Genomic DNA, 17,284 nt, shown 5'->3' with positions numbered 1-17,284 from the left:
CAATCAAAATGATTATTATTAAGAGATGAAATGTGTTTATTTCCAAGAAAACCAGATTTGAACATGTTATGGAGAACATTTGAGTTGGGATACCAAAGGCGTTTATGCCACACTTAGTGATCAACCACAACAGAATTACAAGAGACTAAAGGCAAAGAAAAACTTGGAGACAACGAGAAATGGATGGGAAAAAGGCATCCAACTTTAGGCCCCTTCGCGATTATCTTCCCCGAGTGTTGATCCTGCACAAAACAACCAGAATGTGAGAATTGAACTCGACAATCATTGTCGACTAATTGACCGATAGAAGTAAGATTACTGGTGAGACCAGGAGCAACAAAGACATTTGATAGGAATGGGGAAATATCACCAGTTTCTGTTATAGGCAATTGATTTCCACCAGCAGTATGTATTGTCAGATTCCCTGAATAGTTTTTTATATTAGTAAGGAATTGAGCATTGTTGTTTATGTGGTTGGAAGCCCCAGAATCAAAGTACCATGAGGAAGAGGAATTACCTGATAATCCCAAAGCAGAAAAAGCTGAACTTATCATTTGTTGAACCATTTCAGGGGTCAAAGTTGGAGCATCAGTAGTAGCATTTGGATGGACAGGTGCGGGATTGGCAGAACTGTTGGGAATAGAAGAAACAGTCGTGGTTGTAAAAGCTGTTGCAGGTCGTCGTGAGGGCCTTATTGGGCATTCCTTAATAATATGACCATCCTTTTTACAATAGTTGCAGAATTTTTTGGACAAGTTGAAGCATAATGGCCAAATCGCTTGCAACTATAGCATTGAATAATACTCATGTCATGGCGTCGTGACTTCCCTTGTGCCACGTATGCCACTGGAACAGTAGACAGTCTTTGGTCTTCAATGATGGACTGTGTAAGAAGACGTTGTTCTTCATGTAACAACTCATTAAGACATGCATCCAACGATGGGATAGGATCTCTATGCATGAGATTGGACCGGATACCTTCAAAGTCAGATCGCAATTTCATAAGAAATTGGTCACGTTTAGTAATCTAATGAATTGTTTATACGGAATTGAGACCTTCGGAAGGCAAGTTTGCATAAACTATATCAAAGTGTTCAGCCCAAAGGGTCATGAATTGAGAGTAAAAATCAGAGATGGAGAGACTATCCTGTTTAAAATTAGCGATGTTGTGCTCAAGTTGGAATCGACGAGCTGCATTATTTTGACTATAAATTTTCTTCAGGTAAGACCACATTGTGCTTGCAGTCTTGTAAGGACGAAGATTCAGGACAATGTTCGAATCCACGGAACTTAGGGTCCAGGCCATGACTTGAGCATCTTTGACGACCCACTTAGCATGAGCGACCTTATCTTTGTCTTTGTCAGGAGCGGGAGTGCTGCCATTAACATGACCCCACAAATCTTTTACGGTGACAAAAATCTCGAATTGGAATGCCCAAGCGGAGTAGTTTTTTTTGTTAAGGCGAACGAACAAGACATTATATTTTTTGGAAGTCATGGAGCTAGGAAAAACAGAGACGGGAAGATTCGAGAATCGAAAGTTCGAAAGTCGAAAGTCGAGAGTCGAGAGTCGAGAGTCGAGAACACGAGACTGAAAAAACGAAAACTAGGTTTGAGAATCATAACCTAGACTGATACCATGTTAAATTTAGAAATGATTGAGCCAGAAAATTGTGTTCCCTCTTGCTGGAGAACTTTCATATATATACAAATAATTACAATCTGTCACGCTGATTTTCAGCCCACTAAATAAGCTAAAATATCATATACATTTATTACATTTAATTATCCTAATTAAGATAATAACTGTTGCATATCTTTTCCATTCATTGACAATTGGTACACTACTCAACATTCAGGGAAAGACAAAAGATGGAGTGAATGCTCGTTTGGATTTGGTTGACATGAATATCCAAGAAGAGTTGACACCAAAGGAGATTGGCAAACATACTTATTTTCCCCCTGCGTGTTACACAATGTCTAGACAAGAGAAGATAAGTTTTTGCCTTTGTTTAAAGAGTATCAAAAAGAGTATCAAAGTACCACAAGGATACTCTTCAAATATGAAGAGTGCAGTGTCGATGCAGGACTTAAAGCTTGTTGGCATGAAGTCTCACGATTGCCATGTCTTAAAGCAACAATTGATGTCGGTGGCTATTCGTGGAATTTTGCCCAAAAATGTTAGGCAGACCATAAACAGGTTGTGTTCATTTTTCTCGTCAATATGTAGTAAANCCATCGATCCTACAAAGTTAGATGAACTTCAAGGCGAGATTGTTATCATCTTGTGTCAACTAGAGATGTTCCCCTGATGAGTCAATATTTCCTTGACTTTACTTAGTTTATTGTGCTAGAATTAATCAGGGAATTGTGCTTACTTTTCCGGTATTTTCCCGTTTTTCCTAAATATGCTTAATTTGATCAGAAATTCTAATTTTAATTAATTTGAATTTTCTGAGCTAATTATTTGCATTATTATTTGCAGGGAAAATTTTGGAGATATATTTTGGAGCATTAGGATGAAGACAAAATAAATCAAGACTCTTCCATAAGCGTTTTAGAATTAGTTGTATTTTAATTTAGTAGTTTAGAATTTTTAGACAAACTTTGACACTGTGGGCTAATTTTTGGTATTTGTTGTTGAGCCCAATAATAAAAAATAGACACATGGCACCCTAGGGTTGGGTGGATCCCACCCTAATTTTTAAGACACTTGATCCTAGGAAGAAAGAGAGAAGAGTCGTCACTCACATCTTGGGACTTTTGGCTGGGAACAATTTTCTAAAAAGGTTTTAGCTTGGAATCATGGGAACAATGATGGATTATGGTTGAATGAAGGATGCAAAATTTTCCTTTTCATTTACATTTTGTGCTAAAACTGAACATTTTCCCTTCAGTTTAACCATTGAAGAGGGAGCATGCGACCTCTCTCTCTCGGTTTTTTTTATTTATTTTGGCTTTGAATATTTTGTTTTTTTTTTGCTGCCAGTCACCACTCTGCTTGTAATGTTATTTTTTTTGTTGAGGGAAGAACATGCGCTGCAAGCTGCTTACTTTAAGAGGCGCTGAATTGGAATCTGCATCATGTCTTGGAAGCACATAGCTGCTTGACAAAACGGTGCATTCTCTTGGAAGCAGTTGACGGTGCACACAGGATTGCTGCCGCATCCAGCTTTAGGAGAGCAGAGTTTTAGGACCAATTTATTTGCTTTTAAAAGTGGATGCTGTATTCATTTTGTTGAAGGAGCTACTATCACATGCTAGAACGGCTAACGCATTTTTCAATTTTGAAAACAGTGGTGTTACGGTGAGTGATAAGGGAGAACACTTCCCGGAAGCAATTGCTGGACGTTGATGTTGGAGTTGCAACGTATGGGTGGAGGAAAGATGATGGAATATTCTTTTAATTAGTAATTTAAACTTTGCTTTTGTTTTAGTTGCAATATGCCTTTCTTTTATTAGTTAAATTATTGAATATAAATTTGTTAACGCCATTTCTTATTTATTCACACGTTGCATTCCTATTAAGTTAGATGCATTTGTTGATTCATAGTTTGCATTCAATTGAGTTCAGCGTTTCTTTAATTTGAAGTTTTATTAGTTTAATGTAGCATTTGTTTCCTTTAGCTGCAATGTGATTTTCGTTATTAGCAAAGGTATTTTTATTATTATAGTTGCATTGTGCATTTAATATTTTAGTTTGAGTGTTGCATTTTAATAGTTTTAATTGTGCTTAGATATTTGTTTGCTCTAGTATTGGGTTTAGCATTTTCACTCTCTGAACTCGAGTTTAAAAAAATAACTGCAACCACACCAGAGGTCCAAATGCTAAGTTTTATATATCAAATGAAAGATAATTGAGTCTACTTTCCAGGAAAAAAAACCTCATCTCATTTAGAGCTCTGTAGAAAAAGTTATGGGTAAAACATTGAGCAAAAGTCAGAGTTGTCTAGTTCTAGCGCGAATTTTCGTAATTACTGTAGAAGTTTTGTTTTTACTGTTTTAATTTCATTTTCATGCATGGTGAAACCTTTTCAAACCCCCCCCCCCACTGTGTTAGACCTGATTCTGAACCGCAGTTGGTCCTTGAAAGACGACGTAGGAGTCACTTCCTAGCTATACTATATTTCTTATTATGCAATCAAATTTGATTGGGCGGCGACACCCATCATCCCCCCCCCCATCTTTTTTTGACATCATGGAACATTTACTTGTTCATTTGGTTAGAGAAATCAAGTTGTGCAGACCGGTATACTTAAGATGGATGTATCCTATTGAGTGTTATATGAAGACTTTGAAAGGGTGCGCTAAAAATCCATATCGTCTTGAAGGTTCAATGATTGAAAGGTATATTGCTGAAGAAATTATCGACTTTTGTTCATTTCTCAGGGTAATTAGGGTTAAAAGTAAAAAAGGTTATTTTTGTAATTAAAACTTTTTTGCAAAAGGTGTGGGAGTTGGAGAGAGCAACACCCTTCTTTTGTTTATCTTGGTTGCACCTTTGTGTTCCTGGATTATTGTACAATAATCCAGGCCAATTATATCAGACGAAATCTCTGGCTATTCATGGCCCATATTTGATTATTTTCTAAGTTACTTGTACTTTTTTGTTACATTTATAGTTAGTAGAGTTGTTAATATAAGTTATAATCTACGGACCAATCCGGCTCACCACGTGTTTGAGCCGGGTTGCGTTAGAAAAAAATGTATTTTTTTATGCGGGTCAATTTTCAACAAGTATTGTTCCCCCCACCTCCTCATTTGCTCCCTCCACCTCAATATATCTCTAAAAAAAAATTAATTACAAAAATATCCTTTTTTTATTTTAATCATATTTATTTACTTATACCTCATTTTTACTCTCTCTCTCACTGTCGCACCTCCCTAAGTCTCAATTTTCCAGATCCATTTTTTCTTATTCTCAACTCTCACTTCCAGATCCATTTATCTGGTTGAGTGTGTTTAATGATGAAAGTATAATATGCTCGGTTCTATCTTTAATGCTTTGTGTGTATGGTTGTGTATAGGGATCACGTAAATGGTAGGGTAGAGTATTTTTGGGTTAATTGGGTGTAGACGGTACTGGGAGGATTTTGGATGAATGCACGTTCTACAGGAAAATGGATATTTGAAGGTTTAGGCGCGACTAGTGGGAACGAAAAGAAGAAAGAGAAGGTATTGGGTATGTGTGTATAAAATAGTTAAAAGAAAGAAGAGGTAGCATGACACTGCATTTATTAAAAGGAAAAATAGAATGGTAAATTTTTTTGAGCATGAAATGGCATTACAGTGATGCTGTAATTCAGTTTTCTCTAGTTGCATTAATTACTTGGTATTAAGTGTCCTTTAAAACATAAAACTAAAGTGTTTGTAAGTGGAAAAATAAGAAAAAGAGATGGATTTTTGGATTTCCCGTTGCGGTTGACATGCACGGATGGGACAAGCTTTCCAGCTTTTGGCCCGACAATTGAGAGACTCCATCAAATCTCGTCCACTCATCAATGCTTCAGAGGATTAGGTTGGAAAAAGAAAATGAAAACATTAGCAGGAAAACATCCAATTATTTTAGATAAGGATTTTCTTAAACGGAAGTCAATATCTGTGAACGGATGTCGACATCTGTTTGTCCTTCAACAGATGTTGATATTTGTTTAAGAAGACAATTTATATTTAAATTCGTTTAAATATTACAAAAGGGTAAAAAAGAGATGGGGAGGTGGAGGGAGCACTCTGTAGAGGTGGAGGAAGTAACACCCATTTTCAACTCGGTTTATTTAAACCTGGTTTATCCAGATTGAACCCGTTGTGAGCTGGGTTGACTCACCAACCCATCTAATTTTATTTTATTAATTTATTATCTTATGAAATCCTAAAAATTTCTCTCCTTACTCATCATGTATACCAGGAAGATTATTTTTTATTTTTTTTTATTTCGAATTGTCTTGAGTTTAACATCATTTTGGGAGTCAAATTTATTTAGATTTGAATCACAAAAAGTTTGTAATTCTTTTTATTTTAAAAATTGTAATTAAGTGAACCAACTTGTTTAACTCACAACCTGTGATGGGTCGGGCTGGGTTTAAATGTTTTTGGCTCGATAATAAATAAGCGAGGTTGGGTTGGTTCACTAAATAAATAACCCGTGATGGATCGAGTCGAACCAGACTGGATAATCCATTTTGACAGCGTTACTTATTTTTTAAAATAGGTTGAATTAGTAAAATAAATGTATATGTTTCAAATCAATCTTAATCATAATAAAAACTTACTTTATTAGTTACAATCTATAAAGTGAATTCCTCAATTATTTCGTAAATTGTGTAATTTAACATATAAAGCGATGTTGTGGATTTTATATTCTCTCAATTTTTTTATTGAAATATTTTTATTGGGAACTTGAAATAAAAATAACAAAGAGTCATTAGAAATATAATATCAATTAGTTAAAACGTAAGTTTGGAATTATGTCATAATTAGAATAAAAGTAGTTCTATTTAGATTAAAAAATTGCTGTTTTTAGAAAATATTCTCTACTTTTTCTCTACATTATGCACTAACTTTTAAATTAAGTTATTTCGAAAAGCTAATAAATCTCATAAGTGTTTCAGCTTTACCCGTGTTTTTAAATCTCACACTTTGTGATGACAAACAATCCTTAAATTCAATAATTAGTGGAATGTTGATCCAATTAATCTTTAATTTTTATTGAGAAAATAAGATAAAAAAAGTTCGTCAAATAGTAATATATTTAAAATTTAATTAATTGAGCGATCTTGATTGATTAAGAATAATTAGTGGATTTGAAATTCATTTGTTTGTTTTAAAGGTATTGTTACTACAGTTAGTTTGATTCCAAGAAAATATAGCCAATTATTTTGCTATTTAAATTATTGAGGGAAAGATATTTATTTGAATAATGATTGATTATTTGGATTTCCGAGGAAGTTCTCCATTTAGATGTGCAAAGAGCAGAGTTGTAACCAAGGTTCAACAAACGATCACATATTTCCCTCCTCAAGCAATTCCTACAGCTCTTAACATTCACTTCTCTCCGGCAAAGGCACTGCATATCCCACATATTTAACTCTGTTAGAACTTCCTTCGTAGCTTGCAGAACTCTTTTCTCAATCGAGCTCCCGCACAAGGTTGCCTATAAAAGTGGAAAAACAGAATGTCAGAAACTGATTTACCTGTGTTCTGTCTTATCATGTTTTAACAACTTTTTTAATAATTTTTTACAAAACATTGTCATTATTTTATCAAGATCATTAACAAACTGTCACTGTTGTAAAAATATTGGACAATGATATTTTGACAACACTTTTTGACAACTTTTTTGACATGTGTCATCATTTTATTGGTCTATTTGAATTTATGTTTAAAAAATATTTAAAATAGACCAATCACAAACTGTCATGTGTTGTCAAAAAATTGTTAAAAGAAGTTTTTCCAAAAATATTATTAAAATAAGTTGTTAAAGATACAACTTTTTTTTTTTATAAGTATCATTTCAGAAAATCAGTATGCATATTTAAGAAAATTATATTTCTACGCAAACAAGTAGAATTAAGTTAGATCATTACGAAGGATAAAGTTAATTCTACTTCAACCAGTTCAGCATAAACTAATAAGAAAATTGCCTCTCCATTTATATATACACACACACTATTTTGAGTGATACCAGCATACATCTATCACATTTTGAGTTTTCAAATTCATAAAACTGGAGACAAACATGGGTGATCCAATATAATAATCGCTTAATGCTCTCATACTATTTTAGAACTAACAAGGTACAGCATTTGTAAGTAAGATGAAAAATTTTCTTCACATATGCAAACAATTCTGACACAATCAGAATTCATAATTAATTTTGGTGGATCAAAATGGGAAAAGAGAAATAGAATCCATTGAGTAATTGGCGTTGTTGTGAATGAAATTGTACCTGGAGAAGGAGGTATTGTTTTTCCCAGAAAGCTTTGTAATCGTTTTCCACAGAAAAAAGTTGCTCATCGTCGTCACCAAGAAGTTTGCTGGAGTTAGTTGAATATTCCGGCGGCTCCTGGAGATCCTCCCAAAAGCCAAAAACGGTGTCGGAAAAACTCACGAATACTTCATCAGAGTCCATGGCTGTACACATTGGTCTGGCAGGGGCTTGTGTGTGAGCGAGAGGGAAACTGATACTCCAATTTATACAAAAGTAACCAAAGAGGCACGTCCCATGGGGACCCAACATACGCCATCATTGAGTTCTTCCTGAAAATTTCTCACACTGTCTATGGATTGAATTACCATAAACCCTAAATAATCCCCTGAAAAATTGTGAAACTGATTATAAAGTTTCATAAGTTAAATTACCTTTATATTTATTTTATTTAATTATGTTATTTTCAAAAGTTCAATTTGATTCCATATTTCTTAAAATTTTGAGTTGCTGCACAAGTATAATTATTAAGATAGAATATTATAATAAAATTTATAAGATTTTATGCTGCTTTTATTAATATTTATATTATATTCAAAATTATTATTATTTCGTAATGTAGATATTTTAAAATTTAAATTAAGAATTATATTATAGTCTTAAATTAATCATTATATTTTAGGCTTAAAAGTTCCCGTGTTATTTTTATTATAATTTGAAAATTACAACAAATAAATTTCATATATAGTTAAAATTTAAAATTTTTGTTATCCATTGTTTTTTTTTTTTTATTAGCAAGAAAAAATTATATTAATAAGAGGTGTCTCAGCTCATTTATAAACAGATACAGACAAAAGTTAGAAGAAAAAATTAAAAACGATTACACAGTAAACCTTGCTTCTTATCTATTGTTTTATATGCTAAGTTATTAGAACAATACGTATAACTAACTGATTTTAAAAATTAAATAATTCAATTGATCTTTTAGTAATAAAATACTATTTACAAATTAAACTATTATATTGTTTGGGAAATAAATTTATATTTAATTTAATTTTAACAAAACTTTCTATTATCTACTTGTATCCATGTTTTGAATTGATATGTGGAATTTCTAACATTTTTGTAATATAGTAAATATATTTTTATTTAATATTTTATAAGAATTAATTAGAATGTGTATATATATATATATATATATATATATATATATATATATATATATATATATATATATATATATATATATAAGAATACATTGGTAGTCTTCTAAACTTAGAGAGGAGGCTATCATTATTTATATTATGATAATTTCTATGATTGTAATGTTAGTATTTTGTAACGTTTTATATTATTCCAATTTGTATTTAAAATTCGTATTTAAGATGAAACTAATTTAATTCAATACATAAGATCCAACTTGAAATTTCCACGCCGAAAAATTATAATTTTGATTATTTTATGTCAAATATTGAATCAACATAGGTATAGGAGACCTAAAAAGATTCTTTTTTTTTTTTACATTAATATTTAAAGCATGTAGTTGTATTATGTCATTCTGAGTTCGAAATAGAATATGTTCCCTTTTTAGTCATTGCGATCATAACTTACACCAAATTTTATTCTTTTAATGTATTTATTGTTTTTCAAGTGATAAAGAATATCAGTTACAAACAAGAAAAAATATATTTAGTTATTCTAATAAATTTTAACTTAAAGTAAGAAATATTGCAACCTAAAATATAACTATTAAATTCATAAATTATTTATGTTGTGCTGTGTATCAATAATTTTACGATTAAATTACAATCAAATCAGAATGTATAAATTGTTATGTTCTTAAAGAGTGTAGAGATAGTTGTGTCCCAACAATCATTTATAGATTATTTTATTTAATAATATACAGTCAATTTAATAATTGGTATCAAAGTCTCATATTATTAATAAAGTAATTGTTGAAGCGGGAGCTCAATTGATATACTACAAAATTATAAAATATATGTCACCAATTAATATAAAAACTAAAGAGAAACTATTGAAAAAGTATAATTATTTTTAGTATTCAATAGACTAAAAAAATTATTACTAATCGAAGTAAATAAGCATGTTTTGATTATTCTTTATAATCTTTCATTAATATTATCTGATAATAGCTTTATGTGATAAATTATATGTTAGTGTCTTTTCGATCTCATGAAAGACAAGAGATGCAATTTTAAGACTTGATTGATTTACTTGAATATTATTACAACAACTCTCATTTTCATATAATTATAAAGTGCAATATAATAAAGATATAAGAAAAAAGAAACTCATTGAAAATTATGAGTAATTTAAAAATAGTGTTTCTAAAAAAAATTATTAAAAAACGATTAAAAAAATTCAAATTCTCATACAATATAACTTTTTTTAAGAAGAAAAATCATTTTGCAAATTCTATTATGTGAAACATACACCTGATTTACTAAAACATAATTGAAATCATCAAAACTAATTTGTCCGTATAACATTGTTTCATCTAATTTTAATATATGGTTTGTGTGTATAAATGTCAGTATTTTAAAATACAAAAGTGCAAGTTTTTGTCTGTTAAAGGACGAGGATGAAAATACAGCTTAGTTATGAAACTTTGTGAAAAATACATTAAAAAAATTTATAAGTATGTTTCTAATACAATTATTTAAAAGTCAACCTTTTATCATAATTAATAAGTAAATGAAATATACAATTCTTTTTAATCAATACATTCTGACGGTATCCTTTTATCATTTGATATTTACAATTTATCAGTTTATAAAGATTTTTATAATTGCCAATAAATAACTATATAATTTTAAAAATAATTATTATAAAATTAAGGTTTAAACTGGTTCTTATATTTCTTGTGAAATCTCAAACGAGTCATCTTGTTGAAAACAGTTTTAACTAGTCCTAAGATTTAAAAAATCGTAATAATTAAATATTTTTCATTAAGTGTTGACAGACAATATTAAGAGATGTTAAGTTGTAATTTTTTCAGAGGACGTGTCATTTTGTATTAAATTTAGTGGCTGATGTGTTTTATAATCATGATTTCCACTAAAAGCTGAAATTATTATGATTGCCCTATCATTTAAAGGGGTCCTCGGGTAGAATTTGTCATTGATCTTCGTCTTGGGAAAGAAGAGGTCGTGGAAGGCAGAAGTACAACACTGTTCAGCTGAGAAATGTCTTGTTCATCTTCGTCTTACACATGCAACGGTTGAGGCATTCAACACAGTAGTGGTGGTTCAAGGAGGTTGGATGTAAAACTCACTTGCTTCTGTGGTTAGAGTGTAGTGTTCCTAATTGCGAGAACCCCTAAAAGCAAGGGAAAAAATTATGAGGTTGCCCTAACGTCAAGGTAAGTTTCACAAAAGCAGAAATGTGAGTTTTATTTTGTTGGGTTTTGACAAGGGAGTAGATGTGTGTTTTGAAGTGTGTTGTTGAACAGCATGAGAGTGAAGATTTGGTTGGCTGCAACTTCTTTCAATGGTGCAGTGAAGAAGGAATTGAAGAAAGTGGTAAAGATATATGTGGAAATGTGCTGAATGTAGAAGAAAGGAGTGAAAGTGCATGAAATGAAGAAGTGGTTGGAACTCTAATAAAGATGGAACAAACTCTAATGAAGATGGAACAAAGAGATGTTCAAAAGATAAAAATAGCTTGTTTAGAGTGTTTTAATGTTGGAAAAGTGGTTGAAGGTGTTAATGGGGATGGTGTTTGTTATATGTTGTTTTAATGTAATTGTAATATCAATGTTGATGAAACTTGGTTGATTTGTTATAAGAATATTATGTAATGCAATTGGGTATTTGTAATGTTAATATGTGTTTTAATTAAAAAGGTTATTGATTAGTGTTTAACAATGTGTGAAAGGTAAATAGAAAATGGTGTTTATCGAGAAGCAAATATAGTTTACTCATTACAAGAAAAATTGTAGTTACTAAGCAAGAAGGGATATTCAACAATGGTCATATATAAATATACCAAAAGAAACATGATAATATACTTTAAAAGAGCCCTAAAGTTATCAAAAACACATGGCATCCTCTTTCACAAAGCATATATGTGCTTTACATTAGGAACCATAAAAAGGATTGTTCAGGGATTACATCAAATATAAAACATTGTCTTCAATATTAAACATTACATCAAATATAAAACATTTTCTTTAAAATGAAAGTCCTAACATTATCTACTAATTAAAAATCAGTTAATTACTGAGTAGGAAGCACATCTATTGGTGGAAATATTGTTACTTCACTTTGTTGTAGTTTGTTTTGATGGAGATATTGTTACTTTAGTTTGTTGTACATCAGTTGATTGAGTAGGAAACACATTTGTTGAAGGTTTTTGTGGGCAAGAGTTGACAAGAGTGTCATACTTTGACGTAGGGGTGAATCTAAATCTTGCCCAAAACCTGGGACAATTAAATGTCAGTAAATATAAATCTGAAATGTGAGTATGTAAACCATTTATAACAGTGAATGCATACCTTAGTGGAATAGCGATCAAGTATTTAAAAGCCTCCAAATCGACTTCTTTAATGTTTCTCATTTCAGACTCCCATTGTTGTAGATATGTGGTTGTTGTTGTCCTCCACATGAGATGTTTAAGGATTTTCCCAGGAATTAGGTAAGAAAATTGAGGCAAGTAATTTTTATAATGCATCACAATGATATATTATTAACTGACACAATCCATTAATAATAGTAAAATTTTATAATAATTTTGTTGATTTGTTGAGAAATTTTATTGGCGGATTCATTGATAATTGTTAATGGTCACATGTCTATCTAAAAATTCATCAATAATTAGAGACAAATTCTAACCTTTAGTTAAAGTCATGATTGGGTTATTCTTTTTTCTCTTCATATTTCTTTTTTCTTCTTCTTTCCTTCCTTCTTCTAAGTTGCGCTTCCATAGTTGGTGTTGTTGTCATTGCATCAATTGTCACTTTTTTTAACTCATCATCCTTCTTTTTCTCTTTCTCTTCCTTTTTCTCTTCCTTATCCTCCTACAACCTCGGTCACCATTGTCATTGGTCTTCTGTGTCACCATTGTGACTCCATATTGTTGTTATGCTTTCATTACCACCACCACCAGCATTAGCTCAAACTTCTCCCCTTTCTCTCCTCTTTTTTTCTTACCACTCGTACCATTTTAATAAGTAAAAAGTATTATCAAACTTTGCAAGAATTTTGATAATCAAGTCAACTAATTTACCAATAGAAAGGTTGTTTGTAACAAAAGCTACAAATTACCAACAAAACTTACCTATAAAACTAATTGAATGAATAATTTATTAATAAAAATATTTATTAATAATACAAATTCTAAATTATCAAAAAAATTTGCTAATAAATTTTACTAAAGGACTTATCGATAAAATTATATGTCGATATTTTAAATTTTAAAATACATCAAAATCTATAAGTAAATTCTATAAAAAATTGTTTGTAATAAAAATATTAAAATTAATAATAATAATAATAATATATAAAATGCCTTTTCATAAAATATTATGTTTTAAAAAAAATGTTTTAACTTTATTTTTAATGAGGAAAGCCGTATAATTGAGTTGAGTTTATAAAAGTTAGTTTCTCTCAATCTTAACTTGGTATATTAATTAAGTATAATTACATGAACGGGTAGTATTAATTATTAATATTTTATGGTGGTATTTTAAAAGGTTCCATATTTTGTAATTTAGTTATAGCTTTCTATTATATATGTGGCTCACATTAAATTATCTAGCATATATAAAAAAAAGTTATGTTTTATCTCACTTTGATAAACGTGGTATAGAAGATCTATATCTGGATTTGGACTTTTTGAAAAGCTAGTTTGCAGTAATCTAAGGTTGATCATAAGAGCTCTCTTTTACTAATATGTCTGATTCAGATATCCACTAGTAAAAATAATAATGTATGCCAAAAGATAAGTGAATGTGTAAACAAGGAAAAAAGTAGCTCTTGATCCTTCTCAAAGGGTTATGCACACAGCTTGCAATTGACTAAGATTGGTAATATAGAAAAAAAAATTGGTTGAAGCAAACATAAACCCTAATCCTAAAAGGAACTTGAAACAAATACAGTATACGAAATAGTATACTAAGAATTCTTAGTAATTATTACTATTATAATAATAATAATAATAGTTAAAATAGAAAATTTAAAAGATTTATATTATCATCACTTTGGAGTATTTCATATCTCCTAATTTAACCATAAGAAATGACTTGGTAGACAAGAAATATATATTATTTAAATTATGGTTAATTTGGCATGGTATTAAAGAGGTATATATATATATATATATATATATATATATATATATATATAATGTTTTTGAAAATATTTTTTGATGCATGCAAGAGTGATTGTATTGATTTTTGGAATGATTGTTGGTATTATGATGTTTGTATATTTAAATTGGTTAGAATTTTTTATTTTGACAAAAAGTAAAATTATATTTTGTTCTTAGGAAGATAATGCATGTTAGTCCAACCTGTTTAGTTCCATCCCACAATTGATCGTAAAATGTGGGCTAAACTAGCCTGTTCGACTTTGAAAATGTGGATTGGGCCACTAGTTAAACATTTGATTCTTGAGTGTTGCTCCCTCCACCTCCCTAATGCTCCTCCACCTCTTCACTATTTTCATTTATTTCAAAAATATTCTACACATCTCTACTATTTTCTTTTATTCCAAAAATATCCTACACCTCCCACTATCCTCAACAATCTTTCCCTTTCTCTTTCTACATTAATGGAGCATTCACATTCACATGGTTCAGATTTGAATTTGTGATATACTACAAAATATAAAATTCAGAGGAAACCTCAATATTAGTACTTCTACCATTTCCATTTTATAAAATTAAAAGTTAGATACAAATACAAAATAATAAACATAATAATATTAATAGTAAATAATGATATATTATTATTATTATTATTATTATATACTAACTTTATAATGACGAAAGAACTAAATAAATTCTAAATCTTTAACAAATAACTTTTTTTATATTTTAAGTATTTAATAATATTTTTTATATTATTTATCTAATAAATTAAATATTTTATTCAAGTTATTTGAGTCAAACATGTCGGTGAGTTAAAACATAATATAATGTTAAAAATTATAAATATTATATGTAAAAAAAAAACACACATATATATAAACATTTTTCTAGAAATTTAGAACAAAATTTTACTATTTACTAAGTAATTTGAAAAGAAAAAAATATATTCTAAGAGCGAAAATAAGATTGAATCAAATTTGAGTCATATAAATGATCCCTTAATGTAGAGAGAGAAAGAGAAAGATTGTTAAGAATAGTGAGGAGGTGTAGGGTATTTTTGGAATAAAAGAAAATAGTGGAAAGGTGTTGAATATTTTTCAAATAAATTAAAACAGTGAGGAGGTGCAGGACCCACTTGGAGAGGTGGAGGGAGCAACACCCTTGATTCTTTGAAAGTTGTTGTATGATAGTTTATCTATTGATTTGAAGGTTAAAAAAATGAATAGTTTTATGTTCTATGTGTTCTTTGTGTGGTAATAATATTGAATTTTTCTCTCATTTATTCTTTCATTTTTTTATTACTATGGATATGGTTGAAGGAATCTTTTCATGATTTGCAATTTTTTTTCTTTGGATTTAATTGTTCAATTTATGAAGTTTCATTGTAAATTTACCTAAAGTGTTTGAAATGATTGTCATTAATGTAATTATTTCAATGATTTAGATGATGAGAAATCATAATAAGTTTCATAATCCAATTGTGATTTCTTATGTTATTTTTAAAATTAAAGAATTAATGTGTATGACGAGAAATAAATCTAAAAAAGATATATGTAATATTTTCTCTAATTTGAAAATTTTCAATATTCATATTAAAAAAACTATAGTAATTTCATTTATGAAAATAATATGAAAATTCCATTATGGTATCTCATTATTTGTATTTTATTATTTTATTTTAATAAAAAATTTACATAATAATAAATAATTTGTGAATTTTGAAATGTCGATATAGTTGGATATTAAAGTTTATAGTTATTTTTAACATGATTCTATTTAAAAAATAAAATTGATAATTTTCTTCGATAAATTATTTATTTACTTATTTCAAATAAAATAAATAAAATTTATACTTTCATTATCTCTTATTCATTTTAAAAAATATATATAACTTTTCAGTTTTTTTACTTGAAATTAAAAAAGAAAATAACGTATTTTTACATCTCTTAAATCCAAAAACACCCTCAATATTTAATCAAATCAAGCACAGTTCATAACATTACCCATCTCTATTTTCCGGAATCTACAAAACACAAAATCCAGAAATTTGCACTGTGTTTGGTGAAAACCAGTTGGGGATTTGGAGATAAGATTATGTTTATTTTATTACCAAAGAAAGATTAAAAGAACAGTTAAAGTGAAAGTTGGTTGAATAAAGCAGTACTTGTTGGGAAAAGTAAACCATTTATTGACAAGTTTCCTATTAAAGAGACAAAAATACAAATTGCCAGGCTCCACCAACTTGCCAAATTCTACATTCTATTTCTCAACAAATCCAATAATATAAACCTATGGATAAGAACAAAACATTACAATCTATTTGTGAAGATAAAACCTACTTAAAGATGAAAAACTGATTTATAACTTTGAGAGTTATAAGTTATTAAAAATCATTGGCGGAAGTCTCATTAAACAATAATAAATCTAAAACCGTCAAAATGGATCACAACCTACCAATCAACCCGGCTTACCATGGGTTCATAATGGGTTGGGTTTGAAAAAATTAAAATTTTTTTTTGCAGATCAAATTTCAACTCGGCTCATTTAAACCCGGTTCATGCGGGTTGAACCCGTGGTGGGCCGGGTTGGCCCGCCAACTCACCTACCTAATTTTATTTTTAACTTATTATTTTATTTATGAAACCCTAAAAAATAAAATACTCCCTTCACTCACTGTGTATACCAAAAGAGTAACTTTTGCTCTCACAAATCACTCTCACGGAACTTGCTCTCATTTGCGGTGTTGTCACTCTCACTTCTTCACTGAAATTCAAGGAGCACGTTTTTTTGTATGTTTTTTGTGTTTATTCTTGGATGAAATTTGGATTGTATTGTACGTTTTATTACTATTTTGAATTGTCTTTAGTTTAACATCATTTTTTGGGAGAGAAATTAGTTTAAATTTGAATATAGAAAGTTTGTAATTTTTTTATTTAAAAAATTGTAAATAAATGGGCTAGTGAGCCAACCCATTTACCCACCAATCCGTGATGGGTCGAACCGGGTTCAGATTTTTCTGGCTCGCTAATA

General features: G+C 29.8%; 1 protein-coding gene across 1 annotated transcript; it reads right to left on the bottom strand.

Moving 5' to 3' along the window:
- Window positions 1-6,841: 6,841 nt before the first annotated feature.
- Window positions 6,842-8,128, bottom strand: LOC106754201. The gene is made up of 2 exons (XM_014636201.1): window positions 7,946-8,128; window positions 6,842-7,150 (listed from the first exon to the last, which is right to left on the bottom strand). The coding sequence occupies exons 1-2, from the start codon at window positions 8,126-8,128 to the stop codon at window positions 6,842-6,844; spliced, it is 492 nt and encodes a 163-aa protein (XP_014491687.1).
- Window positions 8,129-17,284: the final 9,156 nt, after the last annotated feature.

Source organism: Vigna radiata, unplaced genomic scaffold, assembly GCF_000741045.1.
Source record: "Vigna radiata var. radiata cultivar VC1973A unplaced genomic scaffold, Vradiata_ver6 scaffold_86, whole genome shotgun sequence".
In the NCBI taxonomy this organism is placed as follows: Eukaryota; Viridiplantae; Streptophyta; class Magnoliopsida; order Fabales; family Fabaceae; genus Vigna; species Vigna radiata.
The sequence above is the reverse complement of the archived record's forward strand: the minus strand, read 5'-3'. Positions and strand labels throughout refer to the sequence as shown.

Bases quoted from the DNA above. Each gene is read 5' to 3' on its own strand.
- LOC106754201 (XM_014636201.1), bottom strand. From the start codon at position 8,128: ATGGACTCTGATGAAGTATTCGTGAGTTTTTCCGACACCGTTTTTGGC. The intron at 7,151-7,945 runs GTACAATTTCAT...CCACTTTTATAG, and splicing joins AACAATACCTCCTTCTCCAG to GCAACCTTGTGCGGGAGCTC.